Source organism: Lentinula edodes (assembly GCF_021015755.1).
Source record: "Lentinula edodes strain Le(Bin) 0899 ss11 chromosome Unknown C8R40scaffold_12, whole genome shotgun sequence".
NCBI lineage: Eukaryota > Fungi > Basidiomycota > Agaricomycetes > Agaricales > Omphalotaceae > Lentinula > Lentinula edodes.
This window is the reverse complement of record NW_025764318.1, coordinates 263,726-281,909: the sequence shown is the minus strand read 5'-3', so window position 1 is coordinate 281,909 and position 18,184 is coordinate 263,726. Positions and strand designations below refer to the sequence as shown.

The following is an 18,184-nucleotide window of genomic DNA, read 5'->3' as shown; positions in this document are numbered from 1 at the left end:
CTGTCGGGACTGGTACGAGGCCGGCCTTTCTTGTATGCGGATATAGCGGTCTACTTGATAGTACAGCTCTGTGCATTAATATCTACCTTACGGGCCAACTCGTCGCTCGCCAGTAAAGTCACTTGTGTCCGGTTTTGTTGCCATGTTCCGAGGTCTTACACGACGATGATTGAGAACATCGTCGATTCGCTCAAATCAATTTGCCCTCACCTTTCCTCCAAGAATCCTTTGTTCCCGCTGTTGGCATTGCGCCTTCTAGCATCGAACGGATTTTGCTATCATTGTTCGGTCTAACTTCTTTGCCACACCTAGATATTCGTGAGTATCCCCTTCTGATTTGTTGCGAATAACATGCACTTTGCCTCTGCCACTTTGGTGTCGTTAAGTCTCCTACCTTCCAATCTGTCGGAGCCGCGCGATGTACAGGCAGTGCAAGTAATGAAGCCTTGCGATTTTCTCGGTTGCGAGTCTTTCGGTGTCAGTCAGACACTGCGGGGATCATGAAATTCGTAACCCGTAACTGGAGTTTTCCCGTCATGGCCAGCTGAATAGCTTGTTGTTCTGCCTCAACCACTGCAGAATGTTTACCGCAAGGCTCACAGGACTGTGCTTAAGATAGCGCCTCTGGCACTAGCAAGGTGAAGACACCAGATTGCCTGAGATCCGACCGCTGAACTCTCCGGCACCTTTCCTTGGAAGATAATGTATACCAAGGTATACCAGTGTGCCAATGATTCATGGCATAGAGTGCATATATCCGTTGTCGGAGTCTAGTCGATGTTCAAAGTGGGCTTGGCAGCCCATAGCGCTGGTACTTAGGCAGGACCACTCCATACACCGGATGGCAGAAAGCTCTTGCAAAAAAGACATTTCAACTGTTTTTGAGGTCTTTGCTTGTTAAGGCCAAGGGTTGAACGTTGACGTTGAATGCTCAGGCTGTAGACTGTCTGTTTGTGTCGACCTATCCAATTTGGTAATTCCGAACTTGAGAATTGTCGGGTGGTGAGCGCTTGAGCTCCCGATTCATGTGACCCATATCGAATCTAATTCCACCCCTTTTCTTCTCGCATTTACGATGAAGCATACAACACGTCTGCTCCTCGCCGTTATCGACCTCGCTTTAGGAAATGTCATCTCCGTAAGCGGTAAAGTTCATGGAAAGCCGACACCAGCCGTTCAAGTCAACTCTGCGTCTGGGACCACCATTGGATCTGGATACTGCGAGTATTGTCTGTTCCTGTGTCTTCATTGGAAACTCACGCTACATGATAGGGATGACGAACGAAGATAGTGGCAACTGCATCCTCGCAGCAGATGTCGGTTCAGACGGACAAGTTAACCTCCGTGAAGCGTATGCAACTGGCGGAATGGGTCTTCATGGGATCAACGGAGGGAATACTGGCCCAGATGGACTTTTTGGGCAAGGTCCTGTAGCTGTGAGCAATGTGACGAACATGCTCGTTGCGGTCAACGTATGTCTCCTAGTTTTTATAATCCGTTCTGATTTGGAATCCTTCCTATGTATGTATATACAGCCTGGTTCTGTAGCGGTTTTCCTTCATTTCCATCAACCCTTCTGACCCAAGCAATCTTTCGCTGCGGAAAGTGGTGGCCAGTGGCCCACGTCAGTCACGTTCAACAATGAACGGAGGCGAGGTTAATGGCATCAGGTACAGTGCTCCCTCTTCAAATCAATATTCGAATTAATCAACTCTTGCATAGCTGTTTTCCCGTACACCAAACTTCCGGGTTAACACCTCTGGCCGACACCGCCCGCTACCTCGGTATCAACCAAACCACACCTGCTGCTGGACCCACGAACACCGTCAGCCAGATCCTCTTTTCCTCTGACTCTTCAAAGCTTCTCGTGGCTTACTCTGGTACGACACCCACTGCCCCAGGATATCTTGGGTACTATGACATCGGTGTTAATGGATCTCTCTCGAAAAACTTTTCAGCTATCTCCTTCTGGTGTTTTACCGTTCTCCATCACATCAGTTCTGGGCCAGGAAGCGTATGCTTATGTCGTCGCGGATCCCGCGCTTGGTTTTGAAGTTTTCGATCTCACTGGCGTGAACCATTCGTCGGCTGCGGCGATCAGTGGGCAGGGTGCGACCTGGTGCGACTTGCTGCAGGGAAGGATTTTCGAGATCGCGTTGATCGATAGTCTTATCAGGTCCTATCCCAATCAATCAGATGCGGGATTTTTATCCCTGAGAAATCCTGTGTATGCCATAGGATTCCACATGGCCAAACCGGGGCTAAACAAGCTCATCCAGCTGAGCAAATGTCGGAAGCATGTTCGAACTTAGTACGAAGGAAAGGAAACCGACGCGCAGGAGGTTGATCAAATCATCATCAAGATGTGCAGGCATTCGTTTTGTTCAAAAAGGATACGTATCCGAGGCTTAAATATCCCTCCCACCACTGGCTGGTTACAAACCCTCTCGCTACTGGAAAAGGTTTTGCTGGTCAAAATTTTTCGTCTCCACGATGCATACAACTTCTTTCAAGCTCTACCTGACCCTTTTGCTGCTTTTCACGTCCCTTACATGGACTTTCGCTTTACCTACTAAGAACGTTGCTTTTGCCGATTTGGACTCGGTGAGCTTGACATTGCCTTGTTATACTTCCTTCGTCGCCACATTATCTGACTGACCGACTTCTCCAGTTACCTGCCGATCATTCGTCTGACAATCTGAACCATGCAATCTCCAACGTAAACTCCTTCCCTGCGGATACGTTGTCGACCGATTCCTTAAAGGCTACCGCTCGATTTACGGGCGGGGATCAGGTTGATGAAGGAAAGCTCAAGCTCTTCAAAGACGCTGTTCAGAGTATCATGGATACAGCATCCCCCCATCTTACCGTTCAAGGGATAACAATCACAGTCACCAGGTGGCAAGATTATCCAAAAGCCATTCTTTCCTCGTATTGCTTCTATGTCAATTTCGAGCAGAGTGGTCACTTTTCTTCATTTCAAGGGACCATTTCGGATCGTCCTTATTTCATAGAGACATGGCCAACTAAACGGGAACTTACCCTCAGTGGGGAACTACGGAATCTACAGTCCAATAAAATAATCATATCCTTTCGGAAAGGGAGGTATCAGGTGTGTTTTTTGATGCTCGGCATCTTCTGGTGGACACTGATTCCTCTGTTTTGGCAGCTTGGTCGATGGAACCGTGAAGAAGTCGGAGAGAAGATGGTCAGCGGTTCAGGTCCTACCCTCGAAGCCACCGTCAACTTCAATGGTAGGACCCCAGCGGTTCCAGACCGATACATACAAGAATCGGCCAAGTTTGCTGCTATCACGGTACTCAATGCTGCACCCAAGTACCTCCAAGGTGTATCGACCATTAGAATATTAAAGTGGGATGGATATCCAGTTGCCGATCAGGATGATTACTTCCATTTCGATGTCCGCTTCCAGTCAAAAGTCTTGAATCCGACTACAGGGGCTGGCAAGCACGAATTGGAGGTTGTAAATGGGATTTACAACGGGAGATGTAAGGAGGAGGAAGGCAAAGTCACTGGGAGACTAACTGACCCGGCGAAAAGGGAGGTTGTGTCGATCATAAGAGGAAGGATTGGGCAGGCCAGTGTGAGTTGTTTGTTTTTACGAGTACTGCATGACCTCATGGCGCTGTGGTCGTGATAAATAGGAAACAATTCGAAAGGCACAAACAAAGGGCTAGTCGACCGGTTGAATCACGATTTTGTGATGCCTGACACACTATGTACATATTCTTAAGGATTTTAAACGATGCCGTGTTTCGCGAAATCAATGTGAGGTCAACGTCGTTATAAAATCAATGGCACCTCTCTGGTTCTCATTGGCATGGGTGCTTGGTACTGTGTGATATGAATGAGGTGGAAGCTTGCCAGGGCCACCCAGCGAGCAACACTCAAGGAAAGAACCCACGAGGTCTTGGAGAGCAAACAGACAAAGGGTCTCAATTGATATACAGCAGAAGAGGGACAGAGGAGAAGAAGACAGTGAAGATGGTAGTGGAACCAGAAGGAAGTCAAGAACCAAGAGTACAAGTATATATACTATCTAGGGATGTATGATATCAGTAATGTAGAATGCGTGATGTCAGTCAGTAACGCGTCCGAAGGGTAGGAGCACATGTGTGTGCTTCCATGAGGTTCGAGCTGACAACATCATTTCTCCAATACCCGCGAAGGAGGGAAAATTCCTGCCTGCGATGGCAGGATGCAGGAGCTGCTTCATGGACTTGTGCACTTACGATTTAATTATTCCTCCATTCCTAGATATATCGGTTCCGCAGGTTCACTGGCTCGACTGTTATCTCATCTGGCTTGATGAACAAGCAAAGTTAGGAGTAATACTTCCCTTACTCTCCGCTGAAGAAAGAAAGAGTCGATTCCCCAATTTGAGAAGTTATCGCTCCATCTCACCGGGCCTGCTGCTGAAGCTCCCCTTGATCTATTATCTTCTTCCCTGCCAATTTTCCTTCCCTGAGATCGAAATCCGGAGCAATTCATCTTCACTTTGGGGTATGAGTACCGTCGTGCGTGAACAAAATAGTGCAGACGATATCAACTTTTTGTCAGGAACAGGTTCTAGAAAACGCGCGTATAGGCTATAAAAAACACTGGGGCAAGTACTCATCGGGTACTCATATTGGTTTTACTCAGGAAGTAGAGAAAAGAGGCTATTCAATTTGCGCAATGCCTTTTGTTCAAACAGCGTCTTTGTGTGAGAAAGGAAACCGGCACGGTCCCAGCTGTTTGAGGATACTCCAAATTAGGAAATAGTCTGACGCGCCTCGCGCTTGTTTGATGCTGGCAATATATTATTTCTTTCTCTTGTTGACGTCGACGTCAACGAGTTCTGGCTCGAAATGTCCCTGATTGTTACAATATTTTGTCTAGTCTTTTTCGCAGAGCTCATCTCATGGATTGGTAAATCAGTCCTGATTGGATGGGTGAGCTGTTTTCGTTTCACTTCGATGGATATCAAGCTGACACGTTGCCAATTTTGGGTACCAGTTCTACGTTCTCTATCTCCGTATCTTCTATCCAACGCTTGCTGAAAAGCAGAAGAAGCTCAAAGTTGATATTCTGAACACCAAAACAGAGCTTTTGAAGACAAGTGCGCAAGATCAGTTTGCCAAATGGGCCAAATTGAGAAGGAGTGTGGACAAGGGACTGGCAGATCTCGAGAAACTTAGTTCGTATACGTTATAGTCTGATAAAGTCTCCCTGCTTACGATGTCACTTGAATCTAGACAGTGATATTTCCTCGGTGAAGACCTCGTTCTCGGTCAAATTCAGCACGGGCATTTGGATATGCACCACAGGCGCCCAATTTGTCATCGGATGGTGGTACAGAAAAGCCGCCATCTTCTACCTTCCACCAGGATGGTTCGGACCTCTGGCGTGGGTCTTAGCTTTCCCATTTGCGCCAAAGGGTAAGCGATGCCCATGTGCTTTTTCTCTTGGTATTGACGTGGTCATCAGGCGCTGTGAGTGTTGGAATGTGGCAGATGGCTTGTAGAAGAGTGATTAAAATTGGAGAACGGGCAGCGAAGGAACTTGTTGGTCAGTTATACTTCCGTTCCTTTGAATGTACCGACCTTGATAAGTGCTGCTCTAGCCTCGTATACCGCAATGGGACCGGCATCTGTAACTGAGAAGAATGCATCATAATATATCCATGTGTTTCTAACCACTGTAAATGGAGCGCTCTAAACATGTTATTTGACATTTCGGAACTACGGACAACCGATATTGGTGGTAGAACGGTAAAGAACAGCTGTATTCGGAATATTGTTGAACACAGAAGCCCAGTGAGCCGCCGGCTGATTTATTTTTCCATTTTTTCTCGGTGGACTCGGAACCTGGCTGAGTCTGGCTTTGTTCCTCGGAGGCTTGTCGGAGGCGCGCAAAGGAGGCGGGGATGCTGGACGGAAACGGAATCATGTGAAAAACGGAATGACGTATAACGGATCGGGATCCCGCCACCAAACAAATCCGAGACTTATATTGCCAGATAGCCAACATCTTTCTCCTCAACCTCTTTTGCTTACAGAATTACAACCATGGTGTCTGGCGTTCAAATTCACTCCAAGCTCGCCGAACAGGCCCAAGCCGTTATCCTCACAGAGGATGCTCTTGCTTTTCTTGCTGCTCTTCACCGTACCTTTGAATCTACTAGACAATCGTTGCTCATCGCCCGTGAAGAAGCTCAACGTCGCTGGGACTCGGGTGCTCCGTTTGACTTCCCTCCAGAAACAGCGCATATACGCGCTGAAGCTTCATGGCAGTGTGCGCCGCCTGCTCCTGGTCTCGAGGATAGACGTGTAGAGATCACAGGACCTACCGACCGGAAGATGGTCATTAATGCATTAAATAGTGGAGCAAAAACTTTCATGGCTGATTTTGAAGGTATGTCACTATACCGTTTTTGTAGAAATTTTCCGCTAACCTTATCGCTCAGACTCTAGCTCACCCACGTTCTCTAACATGGTCAGCGGACAGCTAAATCTCCGCGATGCAATCAGGCGTGAGATTGACTTCGATACCGGTGGAAAGAGCTACAAGCTTATCGAGAAACCGTGTGTTCTTATCGTTCGGTGAGCTCTTCATATCGTATTTTCAAAAAATTCAAGTTCTCATTGATACTATTCTTTCTCCAGTCCAAGAGGATGGCACCTTGATGAACCTCGCGTGACAGTCGACAATGCCCCCGTATCTGGCTCGTTGTTTGACTTCGGTTTATACTTTTACCATAACGCAAAAGAGCTCGTAAAACGTGGATTTGGTCCCTACTTCTATTTGCCCAAAATGGAACATTATCTCGAGGCCCGTCTCTGGAATGACGTATTCAATTTTTCCCAATCTTACATTGGTTTGGCACACGGAACTATTCGTGCGACTGTCCTCATTGAGACTCTTCCCGCTGTATTCAACATGGAGGAGATACTCTTTGAACTTCGAACACATTCTTCTGGTTTGAATTGTGGAAGGTGACATCAACTGTTATCTTCCAAACTCGTGTAGCTTACCTTCGTATACATCTAGATGGGACTACATTTTCAGCTTCATTAAGAAGCGTCGTGCAGACCGCTCTGCTGTTCTTCCTGACCGGAAAGACGTCACAATGACTGTACCGTTTATGGACTCCTACGTTCGTCTTCTTATCCAAACTTGCCACCGGTATGTTTATCTTTACAAACAACCACTACATTTATCTGACGGAGATGTATCCAGCCGTAAAGTTGCCGCGATGGGTGGTATGGCTGCTCAAATTCCCATCAAAAACGACCCAGCAGCGAACGATGCTGTTATGGAAAAAGTACGCCTGGACAAACTCCGCGAAGTTCTAGCTGGACACGACGGTACCTGGATTGCACACCCCCTCATCAACAAAATTGCGTTAGCGGTTTTCAATGAACATATGCTTGGGCCCAACCAGGTAAGGCTTTCAGAAATCCCTGCTCTTGCTTCGAAATTTATCTCAACCTATTTTTTTAGTACCACGTCCGTCGTGAGGACGTCAAAGTCGCTGCTGTCGATCTTCTCAACCCTCGTGTACCTGGCACGATCACCGACGAAGGCGTTCGTTCCAACATTTCGACGTCGTTGGCCTACACCTCGGCTTGGATAGGTGGCAATGGATGCATCCCTCTCAACTATCTCATGGAGGATGCTGCTACCGCGGAGATAACTCGTGTTCAGCTGTGGCAATGGGTCAAGTACAACTCCCGTCTCGAATCAGGACAATACATCACGGCAGAATACGTAGAAAAGCTAATCGACGAGCTTGCACCGGATGTAAAGAAGATTTACCCTGGGGTAAAGGAGGATAACCTGAAGATCGCGGTGGATTACCTCAAGGGTCAAATTAAGAAAGAGTGGCCGAGCGAATTTTTGACTAGTGACCTGATGCCCTACTTGGCGATTGCTGATGGGGCAGAGCCCAAATGGCAAAAGTCGGCTTTGTAAATTCTTGGAGGACTTTGGACCCGCTTCTCATGCATTGATTTCTTCTTCGCACTTCTCCAAGGTACTTGTACGCTGTATGTAGACACAAATGTAATACGAATCGCAATGACTGTATTTCCCAAAATAGAAAGAGCAATTGCTAATGTTTGTCATCATCAGAACTATTTCCAAAACTTTCACCGGGATCGAGAACATCCACCAGGATTGCTTCAGGCAGCTCCTCCAGTCTTGACCACTGTGATACAGATGCACACCAACCACCATCTCCGCCGACTCAAGACCAATGCTGATCAGGTAGAATGGAGTACATGTATTTCAGGTGTCGCGAACGAGGTAATCTCTATCTATAACCAAGACCACAAGGTGCTACTTATTTCTGCAGACAGACCGTGCTTAACGGCGGAGTGTGCTTGATGGCGGAATTATGCTCAAATCTACTTGGCTCTTGATAGGAAAGGGCGAGGGTGGTCAGATCCAAGATATCCAGTGTCGCAAAATTTGTTCACTAGCAGACGGTTAGCGCTGTTATAATTATCGTTTGGAAAAAGGGTCAAAAGAATGGTCGAAAGCTCCCTTCAAGTTCAAGATCTTGGAATCAGAATCAAAAAAAGATGGATGGACGACTACCAAGAGCTACCAAGACTCTACTGTTGATAATTTCCCCTCTACTTGCCTCCTTTGTGTTCTCGAAAAACCGCTTCCATTCATGCGTTGACAAGGACTAATTTAATGAATATCATACATACCGCCTCAGACCGTCTCCCAAGAAGCTCTATGATACATATTGACAATGTCGCTGAGCTGCAAATAAGACTACGATACCTACTTACTTAAATGCATGCTCAAACTATACAAGGTAAGCAGCCAATGCGAAGTCCCGATCTGACACTCATAGGAATTCGTATGTACGGCTCAGAATTTCGAGTGGTTTTTTTTTCGTCGTGTGCTCTTGATATAGTTGTGGGTCCAATCCTTCTGCTCTTCTTTTCCCGCCGGTTCACCGCATACAGATGTCAGGAATTGCACCATGTCTTTAGATTCCAATTTCCAAACTCTACATCTGCTATCTGGCCTCGAATCTATGTATTTGTTGATACACATAGTACCCGGAATAGGGTGCAGCAACGAATCCTGGACTTTTCTCGAGGATTTTCTGAGCCTTTACGCTGATTATAACTCTAAAAACAGGCTCTACGATCTACGAACTAAGTATAAAATATTCCAGACGGTCTATGGAAGTCCATAAAGCTTAGTCTATTGAATGCATCCAATCCAGTCCACGCCGCCTCTCAAGGCTTCCTTCCAAGCAGTCGAAACAGGACTTTGTCCTACTTGGCCCAGATAGGACACATCCTTTCATCGAGCTTGCGCTTGGTCGTCGTTCGACTTCGGAATCTCGAAGCCTGCAGGTAAGGGAAATCACTTAATCAATATGAACTGTACTCCAACGTGATTTACCGCATGATGCCAATCAGGTTCTTCGCGAGTGGCGAAAGTACTTATCTTATTTATTAATTGTAGTGATTCTTTCGACGTTCGTATATACATTATTTACCAGCCCACGATCTTGGGGGGTAGGGAGGCATTCTACGCTTATATAGACATTCACAGTACGTGCCTCACCTTATTTCAACTCCCACTATCATTCCCCGGATTCAAGGCTTATTCGAATATGCCCTATGTCGACGTGACATCTAGCACTGGGAAAACCAGATTCAAGTACACAATATGCACTCCGGCCTCTGAAGAGGCTGACGAGATTGATCGAAATCTTCCAACCTTGCTTTTTATTCATCCTGTGTCTATAGCTGAACATATATATTATGGTGTGTATTCTTCCTTCGATGTCGAAAAATTCTGGTGCTAACAATAACGTTTCTACAATGTAGCCCAATTTTGTGACTGTCAACTACGACGATTTAATCTTGTTTCTTTTGATTTGAGAGGAGGGCACGGTGGTACAACTGGCGACAGAGTTCCATTTCGCTACGGACAGGTTGAAGCTGCAGAAGACACTATGAGATTAATGGTATGTATCTCAGGTTCGACTATAGTATGTACTAACAGCTTCTACAGGATGCAATCAAGCTACCACCCTGTCACCTTGTCGCCATGTCCTCTGGGACTACAATCGCTGTTGAAATAGCAGTAACACAACCCGAGCGTGTATTGTCCATGTTTCTAATATCTCACTTGTGCCTTGAAATAGTGAAGTTCATGCCTCTCACACATCTTTAACCTTTATTCTTACGATCGCTCTAGCCACTTGAAGTAGCCGAGGGTCACAAAGAAGTTAATGATGTCTGGGCTTCCGCTTTCCCAGACGAATCGACTGTGAAAGAAGATGCTATTTATGATGCGGGTTTTGGCAACATACAGTACATGTTCAGCAATCCGAAGCTCTCTCCTCTTGTAACAGCGTATGTGAATGCTGGCATCTTACTGAGTACTACTGATTTCGAGCGTCGACAGTATGACCCGTGTCACTTATCCAGTCGCCATGGTCAGGTGGAACTATCATCATTTGGATCAGTTTCGCATCATGAACCTTGACTTTTACCTCAACCGCAAATCTCATCCAAAATCTGTATTGGCTCGAATAATTGGCTCCGTAAAACTTGTGCATGGTTCTGAAGATGTCGCATATCCAAAGTCATATGCAGAAGAGTTTCTTCGACAATTAGAAGAAGCTGGTGTTGAAGCTTCATTACTAGAAGTCCCTGGTGCACCACACTACTTATCGCCAGACTTCGCAGCTTGGTGAGGAACATGATTTATCGTAATCCGTGTCAATTGTTGAAATATCAGATATTTATAAGTATAAATCCAGTTCTGCACAAGTTCATTCTTCAAAACGATCGCTTTGACCTTGGGTTATGTGCCCCAATTCCAGATCATGTTGTATCCCCCTGGGAAGATAAAATGAGACAAGCGGGGTTGAATCCAGACGGCGCTGAAGACGCGGACTCTTCCTCTGATGACGGTATCATAATCAACTCTTGCTCGCCCTCATACCTAGTAGAGACGCTCGATTTCCTGTAAATGTAAAACTCTTTATCTTGTACTTATACACCTATCTCCTTGTACAATTTCTAACTGCAAATGAAGGTTAGCCTTTGGCAGATGTTCGCAGCTAAATTTGTCTATCATATGGATTACTTTGAATTTAACCCGCCTTAGAGACTGGAGCGATCGAGAAAAGTTGATGAGCGACCTATCAACGGGAGGGGTGAAGGCCGTTCGAGGACCGTATTTCAGTCCTATACGCAATTCGGAGATGGGAGATCGCAAGAAGCATAAGTTCTCGAGCGCATAGCGAAACCTCCCGTCGTGGACATTGGTAAAATGAATTTCGATGATAAAAAGAAAAGGCAAAGTCATCTCCAATAAGGGTTTATAAAATGCTGGTTGAAAACATTGTCAATCAGGTGGGTCTATGAAATTGCACAAGGTACAGACCATGATTAATTGCTTTTGGATGTTTCAGTAAGAGGTGTTGTAGACTGGACGCATGACGGTCTATCAACCTAAATCCTACGCTCCCTTCCATCGTTCCGTGATTACTGTCCAGATTCGAACAATCAATGGCCAGTGACTTCAGTTCTATCTGGAATATGGTCGGTTTTGTTGGAGAAAACAAAACTTCGACCAAACTAAGACCAACGTCGGACAAAGAGAGCCTCTGAATCGGTGCACGAGACCACTGGGGTAATGCTGCGGTGTTCTCTTCCAACGCTAAAGAAGAGTCGCGAGAAATCAAAGACTCTGTACCAGCTGCGCAAGTGATGCATTCGAGTGTAATACTTGACAATTGGGCGCAGACCCTCATAGAGGAGAGAAGGTTTTGCAAACAGTGAGTGTCAAGATAAAGGGAGGATATGCCAAGGTGTTCCAGCTTCGAATGGATACGCATGAGCTCCCCTACCGCGGTGACACCTAAGCAATACTCCCGTGATCCGGGTCCATTGAACGAGACAGCGAGGGCGTTGAGGTTTGGAAACTGTATGTTGGTTGCCAACTCCGATAAGCACATTCCAAAATCAAGCTTCTTGTAGCGATTACAATCTACCGTGTTTCCTTCGATCAATGATAGTTCCCGTATGGATTGTTGGATTTGTTGGACTTTCAGAAGTGATTTCAGAGAACAATATCCTTCTGAACCAGTTACTGCGGCACCAGGGTCATCGGCCGGAAAAGAATTCGCTGGGTACCAACACTCTGAATACTCCTCGACAGCATCATGCACAGCTGAAGGCATACAGTGCAGACTAAACTGTTTAAAAAGGTGTGTGCGGCATCTAGATAACCAGACGTGCGACACGAAGGAAAATGATTTGAGAAGCTGGGGTGAATCTGCCAACTCGTCGATGAAGAGGTGATAAATTTCAGGGGGAAGTCGACTGGTCATTTCTTTGAGTGTTATGGCGGAGCGAAGTTGTGGAATAAACGAGGTTGCCACGTAGAACTTTTAAATGTCAACCGGAAAACCGAACGGGGTTGTCTTATGCGCGCAATGATCTTTCTTACGCAAGTACCGGAGTTTATGAAACACGACAGACTAACCAAGTAGGCTGAAAGAAAACAAATTGTCAGCACAACGATGATAAGATAAGTAGTAGGGTAGTGATAGAATGCATTTACGCCGAGTTTCACCCAACCGAAAATAATCGTGTTGGGGAAAAAGGTAATAATTTGAACGTCTCAGAATGCTCGAAATATGTGAAAAGCTTTTACGATCTTCCAAACTTTCACCGTCCGAATAGATAGACTATTCCAAATCGTCCGATTTGATTACGAAGGTAGTGTCCTCCAAGAAGAAGGAGATTGTGCGTGTGGTGTACCCATGCTGTCCTTCCAGTCCTGAAGGTGATCCCTCGGATTATCCAGCTGTTTGGCAGGGAGAAAAAGAAATCGTAAATTAAACCAAACTGTCCAGGGTTCGCCCAAAGTTTTAAACCCATACGTTACCCATAACAAAATCCCGAGTGAATTGCGACTACAATTACATCGCAAGCTTACCCTCGGCGGTGCCGTTTGCCTCGGTACTCCGTCTACCAGCTCATGAACATTGAACATTGGAGAGTCTGTGATCATTAGCCTGAAGGAGTTTGCAACCAGTTTTCAGTGTGGGTGGATAAGGGTTGCTCTGATTGGTTTGAATCAGAAGCACCAAACGATACTAGGCTCCACTGTCGTGGACCACACCATGCTTGGTGGTGGCAGGTGGTGGCTAATGTACTGGAATTGTATATCAAAAATGCGGCGTGCAATATGCGCGCCCCAAGTAGGTACAGGGTCCCATATGCATGCTAGGTGAGGGACAAGAGTGCGAGTAGTGATATAGAACCTTTAGAACGAAACAGGTTTAAAGTATGCCCGCCGATCAAAATTGTCCAATAAGGTGATATATATAGTAGGTACACATACTTTTGATAGCTGTAGGGCATTCGACAGCTTAGACTTAAGCGCTTCAGCAGCCAGTCTAGTTTTTTTGGAGGTCAAACGCTCGCTCTTCTTTCAAACATTTCATTCATCTACAATAAGATGTGCAGACGCATTTAGTGAGAATGAGCTAAAACGTACCATGTAATCTTTGGATTCAAGATACGACCCCCTCGCTTTTGATCCCAGGCCTATCGGTATTCAAAATCCCTGCTTTCTCCAACCACGAATCGCAAGCCCGATTTGTCATAAGGTTCCAGGAGTTGGAATTGGCCTGGTCGAGGAGGACCCAACAGGTACAACTCGACAGACCGCAGGCACGAGACACCTATACTGGCCGCGTAGCTTTTTTCTGGTAACCATCTAGACACAATTACATCTATCAACGCCAGTGTAGAGCCTTCCCTTTCAAATTCACTCGCAGTCACCTGAACCTCTAAAACCAACGTCTGAAGTTTTGGCAGAATGGGGTTTACAGAAGAACGGAGGGCGCTCCTTTTATGCGAGTGTAGGCTCTCGACGAAATCGAGTGTGATAGGGAGAGCATTCTCGAATTTGGACTCCGTTACGGTAAGCTCGACAAGAGAAGGTAGTCGTTTTAGAAGCGCGACCACCTCACAATCTGTCAAGGGCATGCTATCTAGAACTAGTACCGTCAATGGACAAGCTGAACGAGCTAAGAAGCTGTCAACAGCATTGAAAGGGCTAGGTGGAGCATACAGGTTATCAGGTAGTTCACCGTGCTGTTCTAGTACGAGTGAAGTTAGCGCAGGAGCAACAAGGGATTCCATGGAGTCCAAAAGGATGTCCTGAACCATGGGGTAGTACCCAGCCAAGCTCACTGTCAACGAAATTATAGGAACCTGTTTGGCAGGAATGGATCGAGCGCGAATGTCTCTATCGTGTTCGAAGTTAGACAGATAAAGAGTTTTTAATTGGGGACACCAGTCAAGCAACTCGTAGAAATTTGTGAAGGACGGACAGTACGATAAATGAGTGATCTGGCTCAGAGAGTGAGGATTTGTCCAAGAGAGCGGCAGTGACAAGGCATGAAGATCACGAAGTTTGGGAGCTCCGGAAAGAAGGTCCAGGGTGCTGATTCCATACCCTGTGGGTTGCACTATGCAGGCAGATTGCAGTTCAGGGAGTCGCAGCCCAATAAGACAAGAATGTAATGGTGCTGAGAATCGCACAACATCTACGTTCAAAGTCAGATCGCGCCATCTTGGAGAAGTTTGCATGACTTTATGTAGTAGGGGATGCTCCGAGGAACCATACGCGTCGATGCTGATTGTGAGGAGCTGATGTTTCGAGCGTTCAAGAAAGATATCCAAAACATATTCTAGCAGTTGAGGATCATGACGCTCGTTAACTATAGGAGGCAAGATTATGCTGAAGGTGGCCCAGAGTTCCGAACACGAAAGAGTCAAAGCACGCCATCTGCTACAGACTGCGCTAACGTCTAACGTATGACTTTGCTTTGAGTGGCCTAGAGTATTTTGATCGCATGAAAAGGTGAATATCCTGATCATGATCTCGTTCGGAAGGCGATGTATAGGTGAAAGAAGAGAAGAAAGGGTGGATTTATGGTCGACGAGCCGATCGTGTTCGGACTTGAGATATACAATCCTAGCCTCTAACCGTAATATCTCTGCATGATATCCATCCAGATCGTCTTCAGCTACCTTGACGAGCTGTGTAATCTCGGATAACTCTTTCTCTGACAGCCCGCAAGGCGATCGCAGATGTTCTTGGAGCGACTGGGTCCCAATCCTCGAGCGTGGTTGAAATTGCCCCGACATCCGACACCTCGTTAAAATTTCTGAGAGGAGCAGGTACCAGTGGATAATATAGAGTATAGTTCACAAAGAGGAGCTCCCTGGTGCTCCAGGTGACCAGGTGTGGTGTCGAAGCCTCAAGGCAAAGATTCTGATGAGTATCATCTTGTAAATTTGTAAGCAAAGACGGCGCTACATAGTCTATCAAACTCGACCGGAAAGATTCCCGCAGAGATTCAAGATATCTCTGGAGCCGCACAATGGTCTAATAGTGTAGAGGTTATCACACGGGATTTTGACGAGTGATTTACTTCCCGTAACCCAGGTTCGAGTCCTGGTTAGACCTGTGTATGAAAATTTTTGCTGGGAATGAGTGTACAGTAAACCAGTTGAATGTTATAATCTGTCACAATACATCTACCCATATATCTCGAGCATGAATTGTTGCCCCCAACCTCGACGCCAACAGAAACGCTCCACTCAACTTTCTGTTCAAACTGTACGTCTCCCTTGGCGGACCCTTCTTTCGTTCCCTCAACATCACCGGTATAAGATCTCGTATCCGTTCAGTGTTCCGCCCAAACTCAGATCCCTTTCCAAACCGCACAGGTTGCGATGTCCTCTCGTTGAACGGGAACGCCAATAAAGCAAGACTCGTTACATGCGCTTCTATCATTTCAGGCGACTCGAAGCCTTCGCCTTCGCCCGGACCTCCTATTAGGTACCCCAGGGAGACACTTTCGTGGACACACGCATTCCAAGCAGGGTTTTGATGTAAGTCACCGCTGTTCAGATCGAGAGAGGCGGCAGCTTCGAGGAGCCTGCGCCATCCGTCCAGAAATTCAGGACCATACTCTCGTGTAGCCCCGAAATCTATCAGAGCGATTTTTTTTGTTTCTACACAAGTAGTGCATGAGAAATTGTACCCGATGAGCATTGCCCACAGAAACTCAACATACCGGGGACGTAGAGGAAATTGGAGTAATTCGGGTCGGTTTGCATTGTCCCGAAACGGAACAACTCGAGTAAACACAGGTGAAGGATTGTCGTCGCAATCTGTAATCTCAAAATAAGAAATGGCAGCAAGTACTACACTCTGAAGCCAAACAAACCTTGTCCTTTTCTTTCTGCGGCAATGCTGTGACGAGGTCGGAGCCAAGACTGACGCCTCCTTCAACGAATTCCATGACGAGTACTTGTTCGCTGGAAACAGATGAAACCCAAGGTACGTGGAAACGAGAATCAGATCCTATGCGCGTTGACCGAATGAGCTAAGCCCCAGTTGAGAATGAGGAGAACCTCATACCTAGAAATTCCGCCGAACGAAATTGTTGCAGGAAATGTGCTTCACGTACATAGTTGCATTCGTCTGTCAGTTCTTGTTTCATGACCTGTCTAAAGCTCATGTTTCAGGTATATTAACAACAGAGAAGTACGTACTTCCATAGTCCTATCGAGAAATAGTCCCTTGGGTAATATTTTACCCCCAAGCGTAACGCGCAATAGCCAGGTGATATAAGAAAGATCTGCTGAGATAGAGTCGCGGATGTTGGGGAACTGAACCTTGACTGCTACTTTTTCCGCTTTGCCTAGAAAAGAGGACAGCGTTGAATATTTATAAGACGAAGACGAATATAAACAGACCGGTTGGACTCCATTTCGCCTTCAACACTCCTTCGTGGACTTGGCCAATAGACGCAGCTGCGAATGGAATTCGGTTGAAATGTTCAAAATACTCGGTGGACCAAGATGGGCCCAAAGCGGAACTTAAGACTTGCTACCATGAATTAAATTACTGTGCAATGACGTTTAGGAAACAGACTTACCTCCATTTGCCAATCAGGCATATAATGCGCCGAGTCTTGGACGCGTCTAAATACAGCATCTACTTCAGCTGGGAGAAGATGCGTATCTACAAAGGCATTATTGAAGCTCGTTTCAATACCAGGTCTGTCTCACGAACCTTGAATACTTAAAAATTGGCCCAATTTGAGCGCGGCACCTCTCATTTGGGATAGTTTCGACACCAGACGACCGATATTAGCATCAGTCAGTAGAACTGAACGATTTGGTGTACCAGACGCGTTTGCGGAGGATGTAGATGGACGAAGGAATTCTGAAGCTGCTCCATATCCTAAAGATGCTGCTAAGCCTGTAAACAAAAGTTCGCGAGTCAATTCTAGATCGATTTCGCTCTGCACGACGCGTACCTCCGTAATGAAAGAGCCTGCCCAGTTTCGAAGAAGGTACTTTGGAAGATTGGAGAGTGTTTCTATGAGCCAGCGTGGAGGCTGCAGCAGCTGGCTCTGTTATAGCGGATTTGTTTCTTTCCAGTTCTGCTTCAAGTAGATCGACTGGTATTGGAGATTCGGTAGTAGCCGATGACTGAGATTTGGACAGTCCTTCCTCAAGTGGTTTTTCATCGAAAGGCATGGCAGAGGTTGAGTTTACGCTTGATTCAACATTCGAGACCGTATTTAAGGCGGTTTCGGAAGGTGTATGCGCTTCCTTCGAAATTGCAACACGATCCTCCGTAGTCTCCATCGGCTCCAAAATAGATACCGATGCAGAATTCGAGGTTGTCGGCGCAAAATCAGGCTGCAAGGGCACGACGATACGTCCCTCTTCCTCCCTCTGGCCATCTCTCTCTTGAACTTCCAATCTCTCTTCCACCGTCTGGGTTTTTGCCTTCAAATCATTCCAATCATTCTCCAACGTTACACCTCTAGCCTTATTTGCAGAAGCCTTCTCCCTGGAAAGACGCGACACTTGAGAAGCACGATATCTGGCAGCATGACCGACGATTTCAGCAGCACTTGAAAGGACGCAAATCCAATTGTATCCTGGGCCAGGTGGCATTCAACCAACGAACAAATGACGCGGGAAATAAAAGTAGCAGGGGGTTCTTTTCTTTAGGTTTCGAACTAAAGGGACATCACCAGTTAGCACTACTAACCACCAATTGGCTACTAGAGTCGCCAAGTATA

General features: G+C 46.3%; 8 protein-coding genes and 1 non-coding gene across 9 annotated transcripts; 6 read left to right on the top strand and 3 right to left on the bottom strand.

Moving 5' to 3' along the window:
- Positions 1-1,075: 1,075 nt before the first annotated feature.
- On the top strand, positions 1,076-2,312 carry C8R40DRAFT_1068432 (uncharacterized protein; the record flags this gene model as incomplete). The annotated part of the gene is made up of 5 exons (XM_046226014.1): positions 1,076-1,229; positions 1,273-1,472; positions 1,549-1,670; positions 1,723-1,927; positions 1,959-2,312. 5 exons carry the CDS (start codon positions 1,076-1,078, stop codon positions 2,310-2,312), a joined length of 1,035 nt encoding a protein of 344 aa, XP_046087732.1.
- On the top strand, positions 2,274-3,955 carry C8R40DRAFT_107499 (uncharacterized protein). The gene is made up of 4 exons (XM_046226794.1): positions 2,274-2,604; positions 2,672-3,112; positions 3,170-3,604; positions 3,666-3,955. The coding sequence occupies exons 1-4, from the start codon at positions 2,494-2,496 to the stop codon at positions 3,696-3,698; spliced, it is 1,020 nt and encodes a 339-aa protein (XP_046087731.1). The 5' UTR covers positions 2,274-2,493; the 3' UTR covers positions 3,699-3,955.
- An 870-nt stretch (positions 3,956-4,825) lies between these two features.
- Positions 4,826-5,858, top strand: C8R40DRAFT_1098002 (WRB/Get1 family). Its single transcript, XM_046227793.1, has 5 exons — positions 4,826-4,955; positions 5,020-5,200; positions 5,259-5,441; positions 5,491-5,571; positions 5,627-5,858. The coding sequence occupies exons 1-5, from the start codon at positions 4,872-4,874 to the stop codon at positions 5,677-5,679; spliced, it is 582 nt and encodes a 193-aa protein (XP_046087730.1). The 5' UTR covers positions 4,826-4,871; the 3' UTR covers positions 5,680-5,858.
- Positions 5,859-5,863: 5 nt separating this feature from the next.
- Positions 5,864-8,150, top strand: C8R40DRAFT_1098001 (malate synthase). Its single transcript, XM_046227792.1, has 6 exons — positions 5,864-6,417; positions 6,470-6,605; positions 6,669-6,998; positions 7,054-7,188; positions 7,243-7,447; positions 7,507-8,150. Exons 1-6 carry the CDS (start codon positions 6,072-6,074, stop codon positions 7,975-7,977), a joined length of 1,623 nt encoding a protein of 540 aa, XP_046087729.1. The 5' UTR covers positions 5,864-6,071; the 3' UTR covers positions 7,978-8,150.
- Positions 8,151-9,649: 1,499 nt separating this feature from the next.
- On the top strand, positions 9,650-11,019 carry C8R40DRAFT_1041956 (Alpha/Beta hydrolase protein; the record flags this gene model as incomplete). The annotated part of the gene is made up of 6 exons (XM_046224040.1): positions 9,650-9,803; positions 9,867-10,006; positions 10,054-10,185; positions 10,240-10,397; positions 10,450-10,737; positions 10,797-11,019. 6 exons carry the CDS (start codon positions 9,650-9,652, stop codon positions 11,017-11,019), a joined length of 1,095 nt encoding a protein of 364 aa, XP_046087728.1.
- A 382-nt stretch (positions 11,020-11,401) lies between these two features.
- Positions 11,402-12,385, bottom strand: C8R40DRAFT_1169164 (uncharacterized protein; the record flags this gene model as incomplete). Its single annotated transcript, XM_046231336.1, has 1 exon — positions 11,402-12,385. One exon carries the CDS (start codon positions 12,383-12,385, stop codon positions 11,402-11,404), a length of 984 nt encoding a protein of 327 aa, XP_046087727.1.
- A 1,225-nt stretch (positions 12,386-13,610) lies between these two features.
- On the bottom strand, positions 13,611-15,221 carry C8R40DRAFT_1068427 (uncharacterized protein; the record flags this gene model as incomplete). The annotated part of the gene is made up of 1 exon (XM_046226013.1): positions 13,611-15,221. One exon carries the CDS (start codon positions 15,219-15,221, stop codon positions 13,611-13,613), a length of 1,611 nt encoding a protein of 536 aa, XP_046087726.1.
- Positions 15,222-15,459: 238 nt separating this feature from the next.
- On the top strand, positions 15,460-15,543 carry C8R40DRAFT_t99. The gene has a single exon. It is a non-coding gene; the product is annotated as a tRNA-Gln (tRNA).
- Positions 15,544-15,603: 60 nt separating this feature from the next.
- C8R40DRAFT_1041859 (ABC1-domain-containing protein) lies at positions 15,604-17,630 on the bottom strand (the record flags this gene model as incomplete). Its single annotated transcript, XM_046224026.1, has 9 exons — positions 15,604-16,094; positions 16,157-16,253; positions 16,310-16,446; positions 16,504-16,588; positions 16,638-16,786; positions 16,842-16,974; positions 17,024-17,109; positions 17,161-17,349; positions 17,408-17,630. The coding sequence occupies 9 exons, from the start codon at positions 17,628-17,630 to the stop codon at positions 15,604-15,606; spliced, it is 1,590 nt and encodes a 529-aa protein (XP_046087725.1).
- Positions 17,631-18,184: the final 554 nt, after the last annotated feature.